This window comes from Moschus berezovskii, chromosome 2 (genome assembly GCF_049115385.1).
Source record: "Moschus berezovskii isolate FMDL1 chromosome 2, NW_MosBer_1.0, whole genome shotgun sequence".
In the NCBI taxonomy this organism is placed as follows: Eukaryota; Metazoa; Chordata; class Mammalia; order Artiodactyla; family Moschidae; genus Moschus; species Moschus berezovskii.
Window position 1 is genome coordinate 38,937,519 of NC_142461.1, and position 18,183 is coordinate 38,955,701.

The 18,183-nt window shown below is 37.8% G+C and overlaps 1 protein-coding gene across 7 annotated transcripts in view; it reads right to left on the bottom strand.

The window, feature by feature from the left end:
• MAP2 (microtubule associated protein 2) overlaps positions 1-18,183 on the bottom strand; it is a 302,956-nt gene that overhangs the window by 32,780 nt on the left and 251,993 nt on the right. For 6 of the 7 annotated variants that reach the window (XM_088827874.1, XM_088827897.1, XM_088827891.1 and 3 more), the window contains one exon: positions 17,152-17,229. In XM_088827874.1, coding sequence (XP_088684000.1) covers positions 17,152-17,229 — 78 coding nt within the window. Of the gene's footprint in view, positions 1-1,170; positions 1,306-1,478; positions 1,686-1,888; positions 5,645-7,375; positions 7,628-17,151; positions 17,230-18,183 lie in introns of all 7 variants that reach the window. The other variant, XM_055397499.2, reaches the window with a different exon arrangement.

The window sequence follows — 18,183 nt, forward strand, 5'->3', positions numbered from 1 at the left end:
ACAAAACATCATTGCCTTGATATTCTTCTTCCTACAAGGGTTAATGCTGCTAACCCTTTAAAGCCATCCAAAGATTTATGTAAAGGCACTTCTAATGTGTATATAATGGAATGAAAAATATTGCTTTCTGACTTAAGCTCTGATACCTTCCTTTGTAGACTGCAAGTGTGCCATTTAATCAATACCCAAATAAAATATATTATAATTAAGAGTATCCTAATATGATTATACATTTAAAATACATACTTTGCATTGAAATTGAGGAATAGAGTTTGCATTATAGATATTACATAGGGGATTTTATTATGATTTGTTAAATGTTTTGCTCCTTATTCCATTGCTTATTTAAACAGTAAAAACAAAGTACATTTGAAGACGACAGAACAATAAGAAGCCAGCAAGATAGAAATAAACCTAAATTCTAAGATATTTGGAGGAAAGGGTTTATTAAATTATTAAATTTTTGACTACCACATTATAGGGGGAAATTTAGTATTTTGAATCCAACACATTTTAAGAAAATTCCAAGGACAAAATGTCAACCAAGAGATGCAGTGTTGTCAGAAAGCCTAGCTAATTTTGGATACGAAAAATAAACTCTGATGGGATTACCAGACAGTTTCTTTTTCCTTTTTTTTTTCTTTCACCCGAAAGCAAAGTAATTTTTCAACCACAATTTTATCCCAGATTTGCTTCTCACTCTCCATCTTAAAATCCCTATGCATTCTTGGTGGTCCTCAGTAAATTCATCAACATCAGTAACAGATTTGGCAGTAACAATATAGAAACTAGGACAAATAAGTATGGGTTTAAGCATGAGGGAGATAAATAAGCAAAATAATGAGAATGCATACCACGGTTATATTCATCGCCATCGTCTAACCAAACACACAGAATGAAAACAGGAATCCCCAGAACGTGACACTAGAGCACAATGCCAAGATACAATCACTGTTAAGTCTGAGCATGACAAAGAAACAGATGGTCATGACCTCTTCTGTAGGGAAGGGGATAAAAAAAGAATAATGATACAAGACACTTAATAGCGAAATTGTTCATGACTGCTGAGATTCTTGGAAGAAAAACAAAATGAAGCTGCTAAGGTAATGAGATTAAAAAAAAAAATACATGTCTATGTTTGCCAGCCACATTGCAGAATTGAACAGTCACCTGTCGTTTTCCGCTTAACACAGGAGAGATGAGTTGGTCTAGTATATTTGATAGCAGGTTTTAAAATGAATTTCCTGGAGGGAGAGTGGGCCTGAACTTCTGTTTTTTTAGCAAGTTCAGCCTTCTTATAAACTGCTATGAATAAGAAAACACAGAAAGCATACCATCAGGAGAAAAATACACACTTGGAGCAAAACCGAACGAAATTTCATCAATAATTAGTTACCATGGTTAGGCAGTTTCTTCTACAAAAGAGTAATAATGAATTACTTCAAAAACATTTATAAAGAAGTGATTGTGAAATGAACCTTTTTTCCTTCTCACTTCATCTCTGGAGACTGTGCTAGGTTCCTTTTTAGCTATTTTTCTTTCAGGAGTGGAAATTCTGCCTCTCCCGGTTTTAAAAGGCTTTTCTTTTCTATGTTTCTCAAGAGATGATCTCCGAGCTTCCTTTTCAGCTTTCTCCTCTTTAGGGATAGTTTCTAACTGTTCTGTCATGATGCTTCTATCATCATCTGTGGATCAAAGCAAACCATGACAACAACAACAATGACAACATTAGTAACAAATGTACAAGATCCTCCATCTGTCTAACAAAATGCAAAATAAAGAGATAAAGGGACATTTTAAAATGTCTAAAATGAAAAAAAAAAAAAACTTTTTCACTAGGATACTGGATTTTATTTGGGAGTAGAAAATTGAAAAATATAATGCACACCTTGAGTGTCCACCCAGAGGCTGTCAGCATCCATGATGGAGTCATCAATGGTGGTTTCATCTTTGTAATCCTCATAGGTTTCTGTCTTATATTCTGAGAGTCCAACCTCTTCTCTCTCAGGGGAAGCCGGAGCCTCTGGGGAACCGTCCTTGGGTTCAGCCTGGGCTTCAGCTGCCTCTTCTACTTCAAGTTCTTCTTCAGCATGGGGTGATGGTCTCCTTTCCACCTCGGGCTGCTCGAGGGCTGCAAAACGCACACTGTGGGAACCTGACTCCCCTTCATCAGTTGTGGTTTGCACGACAGTGATGAAGTCATCCTCGATGGTTACAACAGACTCAATCACTCCTTTGTGCTCACCAGGACAGGTCTCCATAAACTCCTCCCTGATACCTGGGGCACCCAGGTCGGTAATCTGAAGGGTGTCTGAGCGGAAGAGCAGCTTGTCATATTCTTCCCGGGCTTCGATCTCTTCTTCCTCGCTCTGAGCCTCTGCTGGTTCAGCTCTGGCGGCTTCAGGCAACTGCTCGGTAACATCAGAGGGCGTGATGGAAATATCCGGGGTCTCTGGGCTTTCTTCTTTCGGCAGCTGAATAAATTCCATCTGGACATCAGCTCTCTCATCTGCGGCTACATCAGCCTCTGAAACTACAGGTGCACAGGGTATTTCCACAGACAATTTGATGGCAATCTCGTCTTGAATTAGAGAGGATTCTGGGGACATTTCCTTCTTGCCCTCATCGGCTTTCAAGGACTCCATGGTGAGGCTTTCATGCTCACCGCTGGACTCATAGGACTCTTCTTTGTCCACAGCCTCCTGGTGCACCAAGTCAGGCTTAGCCACCTTCTCCTTGACTTCTGTTTCACTAACTTTGGTGCCTTCTTTCACGTGGCTGGACTCAACACCCACAAATGCATCTACCTCCTGAGGGGCTGTGGATGAGGGGATGAGGTCCTCAGCAGCCTCAAGTTTAAGCTCTGCTGCCTTTCCAGCATCTACATGTAGCCCTGAGGCCATCTGTCCAAAGTCACTGATTGTGATATCTAACTGATCTTGTTCAGCTTTCTTCACAGCCAAATCCAGTTCTGGTTCAGCTTTTTTGGACGGTTCTACCTCAGCTACCTCTGGCACTGAACTAAGACCTTTCTCTGTTTTCTCAGCCATGACAGGTGATGCATCCTTAGAGACTGTCAGTTCTCTGGCTGAAGCATGCTCCTGGGTCACTCCTAATCCAAGAGTTTCAACTTCATCACCAATCTCTTCTGTTTCCTTGGTGTGCTCTTTTGAATCAGCATGTTCTTCACTTTTCTCTAGGACAGTATCCAGCTTATCATTCGCTTTCTTCTCCTGATCAAACTCCCTACTCAGTCCTGATCTGTCACCAGAGATAGGTGGGGATGCTTCCTTCTCAGCACTGACTTCATCTTTTACTCTTCCGGCAGCTGCCAGTTTGACTTCAATTAATGAAAGATCGGTGGCCAAATCTCTTCGTGCTTTATCATCAGTGCCTTCATAAAAGGAACCACTCTCCCCAGATAAATTCTCACTGTCTTGAACAGGTGATGGGAGGGGGACTGTGTATTTATTGAACACACAGTAGCCCAGGTCTTCGAGTTGACTGTCGGTTTTAACGATGATGTGGTTTTCATCAGTGACAGGGGGCAAGCCAGTGCTACTCTCCTCCACCACAGTCTCTGATGGGACTGATTTTCTCCTGGCAACTTCAGTGTCTGTACTCACGGAAGCTAATCTTGACCGTGTGCCTGCCAGGTCTAGCATTTCAGGCAAGTCAGGGGCCATGACAGTACCATTTTTGTAATAATCTTTGGCTAGGAAAGGCGACTCACATGATGTCTCAACTCGGGCATTTTCCTCTCCAGTATCTTTTTCTTCCTTTACCTGGTCTTTTTCTTCTTTGCTTTCGGTTGGGAAGCAAGGGGCTTTGTCCACGGCAGGTGTTGTGGCTGGAAGGTAATCATCTCCTTCATCCATACTTCCACTAGTGTTGGTTAGAATGTCAGAGGCCAGGGGAGAAAGATCATGCCCTCGACCGAAGTTAAACCCAAGGGCTATGGAATCCAGGCAAGACATGGGCAAATTGATGGACATGCTTCTTTGTTCTATTGCAGACCTACCACCAAGTCCTAAACTCCTGCTTAGCGTCAGATCATCTTTGTTCTTACTGTGGAGATCCCTTTTCTCTCCGTACACTTTTGGATCAATAGTGAACATTCTTTCTTGAGGAGAACTGGGTTCTTCTGGTAACTCAGATGGATGACTCTGTGCAAGAGCGCTATACCCTGCTTCTTGTGCTGGAGCACTGGGCTGGGGTTCTTCTTCTGGAATTGCCTTGTCGCCATCTTTATGCATGGGAGATACAGTATCAAAAGCCTCTTGGGCACTTTCTCTTGTGTCACTTAGTTCATAGTAATCACTGCCTGGCTGGATGCTTTTGGTCACTTCTTCTTTCAAGGCGGATGTTTCAAAGTACTTGGACATTCCTGACTTGTCTTCATAAAATGGCATGTCAAGCTCAGCTGATGTTACAACTCCAGCTCCCTCTACCTTATGATCTTTGTCAGCAGCTTTTTCTTCAAAGAGCTCCTGCGTGGCGCTCTTTTCACTTAGTGCAGTTGGTTCAGTCGTGACTTTTTCCGGTGTCTGAGTGGTCACTGCTGAATCAGTAACTGCTTGCTCCAAACTTACAGGGAATGAGTCTTGTTTTAATATATCTGTGGGAGGTTCCTGGCCCTTCTCTTCTTTTTTGGAATAAGTGTGTTCTGTGGAAGGCTGAATTATATTTGTTTCTTCATCTATCAATTTTGGGGGTTCGCTCTCTTTTGGCATGGCTTCTTTGTCAGAAATGGTTGTTTTTTCTTCAAGCTGTAGGTGAGGTTCCTTTTCAGCAAGTGTAGATTCCTGTCCGCTGAGGGTGGGAGTCTCTTTTATCAGCACACTCTCTTCCTTTATCATCCCTTTCTCTTCTCCTGAAACTTTCTCTGGGACACACTCTTCCACAATTGAAACGTGAGCATCTTTGGGTGCAGCAACTGCCTCTGAGGCTGGTGCTTCTGCTATCTTGTCAGGTTGATCCTTCTGGGGCTCTTCAACTTTAGAACTATCTTTGGCAGTTGCTGGGCTACCAGTTTCTTCCAGAGATTTTTGGTCATCAGGCTGTAACAGGGCGGGAGCAAAGGGTGATGCTGCTGCAACTATTTCATTCTTTGAGATATCAAAAGGAAGAGTGAAGCTTCCACCCTGAAAGGGACTTGGCATGGGAGAATCAAATTGCTTCCCTTCCCATTTGGGGATACCCTCAAGTACGTCTTTCTCCTTCATGGGTGTTAGGGGGCCAGGAGATACGGGAGCAGCTAAACCCCACTCGTCCTTTTTGGCTTCCGTTGGCATTTGGATGAACCAGTCCTTCTGCTCTTTTGCAGCTGTGGGCTCTGCAGGAAGGCCAATATCAGGTACCACCAGGCTTGGTTCTGTCTTGGGTTTTGTATCTTCTAGGCTGGCACCAAGAGTGTGCCCAAACAGAGTGGGAGGTGCTTTTTCTTCTTCTGGGGTTTGTACGTCCTTTTTATCAGGGGAAGTTTTAGTTGTTTCCAGCTGAGAAACTAAGGCAGCATGCTTAAGGTCTTCACCAGGCTTACTTTCTGTCTCTGGTTCCTTTTCCTTCTTGTCTAATGGCTTGGCTGGAGAGGGAGTCAATTCCTGTTGATCATGAAACTCCATCTTCGAGGCTGTAAGTAAACCTGAAGTAATGGGGTTGATTTTTAAACATATAATAGGCAAGTGCTTTCAGGCAGTAAGCTTAAAATTATTTTTTGAAATGGCAAATGAATGGTAGGCTTGAAAGAAAAACTATGAAACATGCAAGCATGCTATTCATTTAAAAATCAAAATGAAAACGTCAGGACTGAGATATATTTGTATGATTGCTACAATAAACTCCCATGGTGAATTAATGTGTACAGAAATTGAAATAAGAGTATATTTTGAATACTCTTTTTTTCTTTGTTTGGTCTCTCTAAACAGTACATGATGTGTACTATAGTAGAAAAAAATGTCATATGCCTTCTACAGATAAAAACTACAAATTAAAGAAAATTTAATAAGTAGTTAACATTAGGGTACAAAATAATCTATATAATCTAAATATGGAAAAGAATTGGTTTCAGCTAAACTTTTTCTTTTCTCATTGCAAAGTGAATTGGTAGCCCATGGGCAGAAGGTCAATTAATTTATAATAATATATGTAAAATAATTTCAGCTAACTTGACCAACAAAGCCAAGACCAGTTTTGGGGGCATTAAAATGTTCCTAGAATAAACTTTTAGAAGTCATCTAAGATTAAATTTTGGTAATACAAATAAATAATTGCTATTGACTTTGTCTGATACGATCTAAATATTAACAAGACAATTTCTACCATGTATCAAAATTCCTAAGTCCTAATCATTACTTAGTCTGTATGACAGATGTAAGAAAATCTAAATTATACTGTTAATACTGGGAAGTTACATGAATAACACAATTTTAATAAGAGTCAACTATTAAAATGTCTTTTTCTCCTTGGTCATGACCTCATTTCCTGGAATGTGACCAACAGGTGAAGCACTGACCAATATTGACTTTAGAGATGCTTCACGGAGACTAAATGAGTCTTTGTAATTTTTATTTGTTCACCAATTCAAAAGGCTCCAGAGTGTCACTTGTATTTTACAGCCAAAGTTATTTCATTGTGGTCACTAAGGCTAAATGTAATTGTCTGGAGAAGATTTGGGGAAAATTAATAAAATTCAGTCATCTGTTGAATGGCAAGTGTATGGATCATCATTAACTTAAATACTTGTGTGTCTTGTTGTCACAATAGAAAATAAATATTTTATGAATTTTCTAGTAAAGTTTAGATGAATGAAAACTCAAGAGATATGGTGATGATCAAAGGGATTGGTTGCCATGGAAAGGAAATGATATGAGAAGCATCAGCAGGTGCTTTTAAGGAAACCAAACCAGTATTCACTGAAGCATAAAAAAAATATAGCACATTGCGGTTGCAAACAAAAACCATTCTACCGTTGAAGCCCGTAATAATGTGCCAAAATCCACCTCTACGATTTGAAAGAAAAGCATATGAATTGCTATCCCCCAAAATAAATATACATGTATTAGCAATGTGACTGGCAAACATTTGAGATGAGGAGGGGCAGGGGTGGAAAAAAAGCTCACATAGCGTCATCAGCCTGGCTGCAAAGCGTATTGTATCATGGCAAAGTAAAACCAGGAATCAGCTGCAGCAGTGGAAAACCAAGCTGCCACACAGCACCTGCACAAGCCACACTCTTTGCTCTTTAAGTCTCAGACAGGGGTCTTGGTATCATGAGACGACCCAGCGATGGAATAGCATTGGAAAGGCATCAGATTGATAAGCTGCTGGAGAGATCACTTGCAACAAAACACATGCAAATCCTAGAAAGACACACCTTCCCCGGCAGAGGAAGGGGTTTTTACTTCTGGAGACACCTCCGTGACCGTGACCTCTTTTACACTTTTCTCCTGTGGGGCCCCTGCTGGGGCGCTGTCTGCAGGAACTACTTGGGCCTCCGCACTAGACTCCACTTGGCCCTCACTGAGGCCCTTGGGCTGGTCTGAGACCTTGGCAGCCCCACACTCTTTCTCAGGAAGAGTGGCAGGTTTCTCTTCCTCAGCCATTGGACTCTCTAGCGTTTCTTCTTCTTAGGGATGAAAAAGATGTTGACATCATGACCATAGAAACATATATGAAACAACAGAAACATTACTCAAGGAACACTTTCAGCTCTATTTTATTGACCTCACAAGAACCTCTTTTACCTTTTGGATGAACAAATTAATATCCTAATGCAATGGACATTATGTATTGCTTGGAAAATTAGTAAATATAATCGACTAACAATGATGCCTTTTAAAGTCTCATTAAAAGGCTATTTATTTTAAAACTTGAGAGCTGAAAGGGTTTTATTGCTCTATTACCCTCGGTGGAAATGGCAGTAAGTCACACACAATGTGGAAAGCTGGCTGGAAATAAGAGATGGCGCTGCCAGATAACAGATGGTTGTGAAAAGATAGATGCATTGATGTGCTGCAACAAACCTTTAAGTTTGTAAGTCATGTGCTGTTTTCTCCAATGCAGGAAGCCACTACATACGAATTCCTGATTATTTAATTTAAAACATGCAAACTTTGCTACAGGGATCTTTGGGAGTAAAAAGCCTGGCCTCAGAATAATATCCAATCAACCACTTCATTATCAACTTTATCATGAAATCCATCAAAACTCTTCAGGACATACTTTATTTAGTATTTTTAAGGCCACAGACTACCTAACTCAATTATTTTTACCTTCATTGCATTATATGATTGGAGAATGTAAAAATTTTCAAGTAAGTAAAATATTTTGAAAAACAAGGTCCAGGTAAAAGTTAATTTCACTGCAATTTAGAAAAGTCTACCTCTGGGACATGACTGTTATCATATTGTTCAAACCACTGAAATATCAGTAATATAGTTCTTGTATAGTTCTCTTTGACACTAAAGAAAAAGAAAATGTGCATATTATAAAGTTTCATTTCTGCAATTCAAAACAAAACCACTAAGGAAAGATAGCTGAGTGGCAACAAAACTGCCAAAATATCCTCCCCAAATATGTATATCATACAGAAAAATATTAACAATTAAAATGTAATAAAACACATTTATGAAAAGCCATGAGTTATGCTGTTCATTTGTTTCTCATTTACACTTCAAATATCAGTAAAATAAATCTCATTTTATTGCTTAAGAAATTAGAGGGAAATATATAAGCTGCCTTATAGTTCTTCAAATGAATGATCCTTTTGAAATTCCTATGAACAATCATATATTGTTTAAATGGATCTGTGAGGAAGACTCTAGATAGAAAGGAGAGAAATTTTTTGAGAAACATTAAAGCCCTTATGGGGAAAAAAGAGAACTGCTACTATTTCTTCACACTGAACGCACAGATACTTTTATTTTTGTAATTTAACTATGTCAGTAACATTTTAATAATTTAGATTCTAACTTATTATTAAGGCAATTTTTACAATGCCATAGAATTAGAGATTTTGATTCAAGCTAAGAGACTTTTAATATAGCTGCTTTACTAATGTCACCTTATTGGATGAAATCAATTTGATTTACATTTTTTCTAAATCCATGTAATTTTTTAGCTTTCCAGTTTCTCATTTTGTATAAATCATGTTTATTTCCACACCTGTTCTTTATTCAGAATTCACATATTTTTCTTAATTATTTTAAGTCAATTTAATTTTACTCAATATGCATTGTATTTTTCTATCAGAATGTCTGAACCATTGGTGCTCTTGCCTTGGAACTATCTGCCTTTACATTAAATATTATGCCATACAAAAATGTACTCCACTTAAGCAAGTCATTTTTCCCCATTTCAAAATGACATTCACCTAAGCAAAAAAAAAATTAGTCCTATTTTTTTCTTTATAATATACTACCTTGTTAGAATGAGATAAATTGCAGCCCACTGCCCACTTATTTTATCCTCTCCACAGCCAACGATACCCAAGGTCTCCACCTTCAAAAGACTGGAATGACAAAAGCTTTGGAGCATTTCCTTCATTTTAGCTCACTTCTACTTATCTGAACCAAGATTTAGTCACCCGAGGAAGCCGCTATTGTTTCTGTAGATGTTTAAGTGATTTGGAGAAATAAATTCATTCCATAACGTTTATCCTACCCTAAACAATTATTTCTCTTTTAATGGGGTATCACATTAACATGGCACTAAATAGAAACCTAACTCTCTAAGTCTGGTCTAGTAATATGGAAAAATTATATTAAGGGTCATCTTCTTTGGTTTGGGTAAGAAGATACATTCTTTCCCTATTGAGATATTTGCAAGGGGTAGAAAGAAGTCATACTTTGTTTGAACTTTTTTTGTTTCCTTCTCAGAAGCCGTGAAGAAAAAAAAGAAGCACTGACGTCTTAAATCAGACTTCTTCCATATAAATTGCTGAGGCATTTGGATGGACATGAACGATATAGGGACTTCACTTTCACATGGAAAAAACAGGCTCCTGTCCCTCCCACCCACACATGGAGGCACACTTAAGAGTGATGCACGTGGTCAAAGCTGCAGGCTGGGGAGGAGGAGCTAAAGGGGACCATGCTTGGTTCACCTTTCTCCTGGCCTAAGTGGGCCTCTGCACTCTGCGCTGGGACACTGGGGAGCACACTAGAGGCAGTCCATTGTGAGCTGAACAAAGGATGCTCATAGTACTCCTCATCGGAATTGGAAGGGTCATCATCAGGCACAGACACCGAGATGGAGGGGGCTAGGAGTCTACGCCTCTCCCCGCTGGTGGCAGGTTCATGGCTGGGGAACCTGTGTAGAGGACCCACTTGATCCTCAGCCCCTTCATCTACAAACAGACACACAGGAAGAAACTGCAGGGAAAACTGGACAAGACAGACACAAGATCAGACAGACGAGACAAACGTTTGCACAAGGACATGGGGTCACAGAAGCAGCACAGCAGGATGGAGAGGGATGAGTGAGACCAAGCTGGTGGAGGATGGGAGACAGTGAAATTTCATGCTTCAGTAGCCACTGAATTTAAACTCTCCCTTTAGGAACCTTGTCATTGATCTAAATGAACCAAATACTCTGACACTCCCACTGCATAATAGAAATTATCTTTACATCTCCCTCAAACGAGTTAAAATAACAACAGAAGCACTGGTATAGAAACAAAGCACTACAAAACAAATGCATTTGTTAGAAGAAATTCTTTCAACTACATACATTTTCTCATGTTTTTATCAATACATTTATAAGTTATAAAAGAGGAAAGCTGTTAGGATCTGATGCCTGTACAATTCTGAGAGAAATTGGGCCTGTGGAAGTACAACCTTAATTATCTAGTATGCTTGCATGGTTGGCATTTTGGTTGATTTCATTTTTAGTTCATGACTTCCACCAGAAAGTAATTTTTAATTTCAATCCTGTTAAGAAAAATCTACAATGCATTATGCTTCTTTCCTGTCTTGCTTAGGGGAATACAACTTTCATAGCTTTTTCTTTGGATGCAAACTCTTAGGCATCCTTTTGAACCCCAGTTCTTATCTGCATGACTGTGAAAGTATTAGAAAGTACCCAGCAACATACACTTGTTTTCTCGTGTTCTGCTTCTCTTTGGAAGGCTTAATAGAGATAACAGTTAGCTGAGAATTTCTTCTGTGGTGGCTTCTGACCCATCACAATTGTATTCTGTGCAGTTTCACTTGTACTACTGTTTTTATATTTCAAAGCCCTCATTGTATATTTCTCATGGAAACGCTAAAGAAGCTGTTCTCATTTATTTTCTTTCCCACATCTTAGCTTAGAAATCTGTGTTACTTAAATATATTTCCTTAGAAATATGAGTGTAGATCAATCAGTTTGCTTAGCATTTCAATGAGCCTAAAGAATGATCACAAAGAACAGTATCTGGCTGAGACACTGTATGTATCTCAGGCCTACATGGCTGATTACTAAATTTGTTAACCACTATTTATTTACTTATATAGAGAAATAATTTAAAAATTTTGTAATTTTCAATAAGATCAAAATACAGTAGCTATCTGTATAATTTTTATTTCTATCAAAATTTAAGCAGACAGAATTACAGCATTAATTTGAAAATGCACTGTATTTTTAGCACAATAACTTATTTTCAGTCAACTGAGTGCTGACAACTGGAAATAAACCTGAAATCATAAGGACACTAAAATAATATTTTGAAGGGAGAATGTTTTTAATCTTTTGAACACATTATTTACTGATTGTTCCATGGAAGTTGTTTCTAGATGGGTGCTCAGAACTTTCCCAGCCACAATGCTTATTATATCATGGGATAGAAGAAACCTAAAATTATATTTGATATTCTTAGTTCAACTCGGCACGATTTCTCAGCTGAGCAGACGACTGGCTGTGATCTGGCCTGCAACACTGACTGAATCATAAGTCTTGGGCTTGTCACAAGTCCCAGCCATTCATATCTCCTCTAGTGACTCCTGAGGCTATAGACTCCCCAGGGACACAAATTCTTCCTAAAACTTCTAATACATTCAAACAGATTACATGGATAATCAATCAGTGAAAATGGCATATTTGCCTCTCTGCTTTTCAACATTTTCTAGGAGGACAGCAGACTACAGTTCAAAAGTGAAGAATTTAAACTGGAGAGATGATAGTTTAAAGGCAATTGTCCTTGGATAGTTTAGCCTTTTGAAGATTTTGGCTTCCTCTTTCTTGTTGCTTGTTTTTGTTTCTTGAAAGTGCCAAAATGTGAAAACAACCCAGAGTCTTGCTTCAGATCCAGAACATTTCAAAGAAACAGTACTTTCATTCTGAAAACTTTGACTAATCAGGGAACAACAAAAACAACAAAAACTTTAAGTGCTTCAGTGGAAAAGTAGCTTCTCTGTAGTATTTGTCTGGCTCTTAGCCAGGCAACTTAAAAAAGAATGTCTGGCAAAGCCCAGTCCCCTCTGGGGTACTCCAAGTCTCTGTTTAGGACCTATGAGCCTGAAGTCCATCTACATTAAACGTCCCAGAGATGTGCCAGTGAAGTGGTGCTTAGAGGACCATGTTGGCTGGCTAAGTTCAGAGAGTGTACCAGTGCAAGGGCTTCCAGTGATAATGCTAGAAGACAAGAGATCCTCATTTGCTATAGGACTGTGTATGGCAGGTGCTCTCAGTTCATACCCAAATGGAGGGGTGACACATAATAAATAAATTATATAAATGAATGAATTATATATATAATAATTATAAATGAATACATTATAAATGAATGATTTTCTTGGGAGTTGTTTGAAAAAAAAGGAAATCAGTCCAGTGTCTTGAAACCAAAATACTCTCATTAGAAGATGACTTCACTCTCATTGTCCCACAGTAACAGCCTAGCTAGATAACATAGAGCTTTAGTGATGCCGTGAGGCTGTGTTTGTAGGAACTTAAGTTTCCCAGGTGGCTCAGTGAGTAAAGACCCTGCCTGCAGTGCAGAAGACACAGATTCAATCTCTGGATCAGGAAGATTCCCTGGAGGAGGGCATGGCAACCCACTCCAGTATTCTTGCCTGGAGAATCCCATGGACAGAAGAGCCTGGTGAGCTACAGTCCACGGGATTGCAAAGAGTTAGACATGACCGAAGCAACTGAGCATAGCAGATTTGAATTTAAATTCTGGATAAGGCACTTATTAGCTGTGACATCCTGGGCAACAGTGGAAGTGAGTATTATCTGTGTGAGTATTCTGTGTGGGTTGCTTGAAGGATTAAATGGGAAGGTATTTGAGAAAGCACCAAGAATCATTCTTGATTCCATAGATGTTAATATCTCTATCTTTAGTCTATCAGACAAATTGTCATGTACCTTTACTCTTTACTTTGATTTGATACATCAAAGCTAGATTTAGGAGATTTATGAAAAATGAATTCATAACAGTTTTGCTCTTTAAGGCCAGGATAGAATGTCTCCTTTTACTATAAGTACACTTGCTTTTGGACACTTGGTTATGTCAAAAATAGTCTGTTTTCTTTAATAATGTACTGTTTTAAAGGGAAGGGTAGTCTTGTGAACCTTGGACTTTTACATAGTTCCTTTGCACAATGATAATCTTTAAAAATGAAGCTTACCTGGTTTCAGTGGAGAGCTATATTTCCCCTAATTTGCTTTCATACAAAATTTTCTTTAAAAGAAGCACTTGAAAATTTATATTGGGTAAAGTTTGCCACACAAAATTCAGTCTTGATCTGTCAGCCCCCTTGGGTACAATGAGTAGTCACGCTTATGAGAGATTGAACATCTTGGGGTATTAGTGACTCCGACTTGGTGATTTTGCCTGTCCTGGCATCACACCTTCTACCCCATGGCCTAGAGCAGCTGACTCCTCTTACATAGTGCCCCACCATCTCTAAGTCCTTTCTAGTCTATAAGCTTTGGATTGAGGACTTCTCAGTTTGCCAACTGTGTCTGCTGCCCTAGAATGATATGGAGGGAAACTGCTTCAGGTTAACAGTTACAGTGTGGCCACATCATTGACACAGGAAATCATCAGCCTAGGATTCTGGAGCAAACCTAAGAGGGTGGACGGACTCCTGGTTCTGTTTTCAGATTATTCCATTGCTCTTGCATGGGCTTCCAAATTCTAACAGTTCAGTTCAAGTGATAACTATTATGGTTAGGCCAAAAAGAAAGGGGAGCTTAATCTGAAAATATAATAACTAGTTCTTTTTGGTTCACTGTACCTTGGTTTCCTTTCCAAGTGTGCTACTTACTTTTTTACATCAAAATCTCTTTGTTCCCCAGAATAAGTACATAGTCTTATGAATATTACACCAATCATAATAAATAAATATTCATACATGACAGTAATTAATATCTTAAATTATTTTTAGTAGAAGCATCCATGCTTCCCCTTTGGAAAGAACAGCTTTTAGAATGTTTGCTAATTAATAAAAAGTCTATCCTCAAAATCAATGAAATACTCAATTTAACCTAAGAACATTTATATAAAAGGACTGAACTGTGGCATTCACTGTGCCTTTAGATTGAAGTTGCTTTAAGGGTGTTTTGAGGAGGGTAAAAAAATCTTCTAGATGGAAAAATCTACCTGCTTTCTTTCCAGTCAATGTGCTATGAGCAATATATTAAAATTTTTGGCTTTGTCTTTACAAACCAATTGATTTGAAAATTTGAAAAGTTGATTCTTGTGGATTTTCACTGATTTTTTCTGATAAAACAAAACAAATAAGTTGCTATACATACTTTAAGAGTGGTTTAAAATAAAAGAGAGGAACTAGTTTGATTGCCTAGATCACATGCCTTTCATAAAATTAAGGTAAAAATATTACCTAATCTTTTAAATCAATGGAGTTTGAAATTACATGTTTTTTTCTATATAGCTAAAAAATATGGTTATCTTTTTAAAAGCAAATCATTAGGACTTTGTATAGGTTGAGGCTTTCTTCTGAAAAAAATTAAATAAAAATATATGTTCAGTTTGAAAATGTTAAAAATATCTTCAAATTACTTTCAGTAGGAAGTAAGTTGACATTTTCCCCAAATATACTGAAATACCTTGAGGAAAACAATCCTGAAATGTGAAGGAACAGTTACTTTGGAATATGACACTTAAGTTACCAAGATATGAAAGTGATTCTATTTTTAATTTATACTTTTATTATATCTATGGTATATCATCCAGAAACGGACTGGATGAGTCTCAGATGGCTGGGAAGACCTTGTTGCCCTTTTAACTCAAACTCACATATAACAGTAAGAAGAATGAATTACTTGACCTCCAGGTGACTTGGGAGTCAATGTCATACCTCTCTCTTGGTTAAGAGGATTTCCTGACATGGGAAAGGCTTTAAGTAGGGGTTTAGAAACATTTTCAGTGACCGGTGGGAAGCAGAGCTGTCATGGAAGGCTTTCCACTACATTCAGAGTAAAACCCAGGAGCCTGAACCAAGCCAGCTGCTGCTCATTCCCAGACTCCTCTCCTCCACCTATCTCTCACACATTAGCCCTGGGACTCCTTCAATTCCTAGAACACTTCATGCACTTTCCCACCTGAGAGCCCTTGCACATCCTGGTCCCTCTGCCTAAACTGCTCCTTTCCTCCATCTTTCCTTGGCCAACACTTCCTCAGGCTTTTGAGATCAACTCCCTTCACCCTCCAATAAAGTAAGATTATTTTTCTTTTACTTTAAAGCTCCCTGTTCTTTTCCTTCCTAGTGCTTAACTTACTTACTGGATTTCCATTCTCCACCTGACTTTGTGCTTCTTACAAGGAAGGATCATGTCTGTTTTGCTTACTAGTGTATACTTAGAGAATTTGAAGAGTGCAAGGAAACTTGTGGGTGCTCCATAGATATGAATAGATAAAATCAAGGCCAGAAAGGATCTTTCAAATCTATGAATTAAAAGATCAAATCACACTTTCAGGGAATTAACTAATCATCAATGGTTATAATGACAGTGATTATATGCAATGAATATAGTCTTCAAATTTTCTTTTATTCCTTAGACTAATTATTTCAGGAAGTAAACTTAGGAAAAAAGGCCTCAATTTAAGAAAAATAATCTTACTAAAAAAGGTTTAAGTTTATAAATCTATGACAAAAATAAATTATATTTACTGATTGTTTATAGTTCAGTAATTTAGAATAACCTCTAGTAATTCAAAAAATAATGTAAACAAACCTAAGTACAGATTATTTAAAAGACAGTGATTCTTTTGTGACCTTATTTAATTTTTAACACAATAAAATGAGCTCTAAAAGGCACAACAAAAGGAAAAATAAGTCAACAAATAAATGACAAAATTGGAAAAGTATTAATATTCTGATTTTAGTATATGAAAAGTAAATTATATTGACACAAGCAAGCTTTCAATAAATTTTAAAAGCTTTCTTCTTCTCCTGTAACTCTCAAACAATAGACAAAAGTTAACTGGTCTAAGTCAGAGAACCAATAATAGTTAGCTTTTAAATAGTGTCTTTCATCTCAGATTCTAAATGGATATTCTTCAGAGGCATCTGTCTGCTTCTTCACTGCAAACTGAAAAGCTGACACGGCATTCCATGTTGGCTGAGTGCATAAATAGATTCATGGACAATAAAAGGTCTCAGCAGGAAAGAAGCCATGAGTTTCCAGTTCACTACTCTCAATATCAAATTTGTTCACTGACTTCTTCATTTATTCATTAATATTTATTGCGAGTTTGCTACAGGTATGGCCCTGAGGAAGCCCTTGGCAATACAATAGTGAGCAAAACAGACAGCTCCTGCCAACCCTTCCAAAACAAATCTACTGATTTCATCAATATATTTATTTTTATTCAGTCACTTATAAAATTAAATTGTATCTACTCTTTAGAACATTCTACATGAAGTAAACTAGTTCTCTCTGGTTATTCTAGCTAGCCACTTAAACACAAAATTATCTTCCTTTATCCAGCAGATTTTTCCTGTTTTATTTACCATATTCATCTACTTTTGATTTTATGTACAGAAATAATACATTTAATTAAAATCTTCGTTTCTTCTTGATTATTTGAAATAGACAGCTCCCAAGCTGGGTCACATACTACCAATACCAAAGTCCAGCACTTATGGGTTGAGGTTTATTTACCCTTAAAAGAAGACAAACCTCAAAGAGTCCAACAGGTCTTACCTTCCTCCACTGGGACAGTCTGTTCTGAGGCTGGTGATGGGGGTGGAGAAGGAGGCAGATTAGCTGTCTCTTCAGCTGCTAAAGATCAAACAATGGAAAAATGAGATACAACAATTAATCCTACTAGCCCAGTGGATGTGTAGGAGCTGTGCCATCTGTAAAAAGGACTCTATGAAAGTGAAGAAAAGATTCAATAGTAAGTTGCATTTGACTTATTTTATTTCAGCCCCATTACCTGATTCATAAATCTTTGAAAACATAAAAAAAGAAGAGCATTTAATATTTAAAAAAATCACTCCATAAAAATGATTAGAGATAACTTCTAAAATTCTATCATTAATCTCATTAATTTTTGTCTATCTTTCAATTAATAATATATTTAATTCTGATCCTAATTTACTACATTCAAACCGAGTCAGGTAAGCATTTTAGTTTGGATTTGAATTGACTGATTAAAAATATGTTAGAGCTGGAAACTATTGTTTATCTTGATCTGGAAACTAATCACAGCTATTTTAGGAGATGTATTTTTTAAGCAATATTTTGTTCACTGAGTATAATGTCAACTCCATCTTCTGTATGTATTCTCAGAAAAGAAAAATGAAGCTGTCACAGCCTAAGGCAACCTTCAGATAGAAACATGTACTAGTGGGAGCTGAGAAATATTCTGGCCTTGGCACTACACATGAAAGAAGACCAAAGAGAAATGTTCTAAAAGATGAAATTCATTCACACTTAACTCCGTTTTCCTCTTGAAGACACTTACCTTCTTTATGACCACTCACACGAAGGTAAGGGGTTTTAAAAGGAAATATTTATCAGTCAAGGCCAGTGGTAAAATTTATTTTAATAAATAAGCCTTGTGGGCTTCTAAGGGATATTTTAAAGTTTTTTTTTTAATGAGATTTTTCCTTTAAAAAATAATGAAATTTTGCCACTAACAGGGCATTATGTTACGTGAAGTAAGTCAAACAGAGAAAGACAAATAGTGTACATCATTTATATATGGAATCTAAAAACTACAGAAAACTA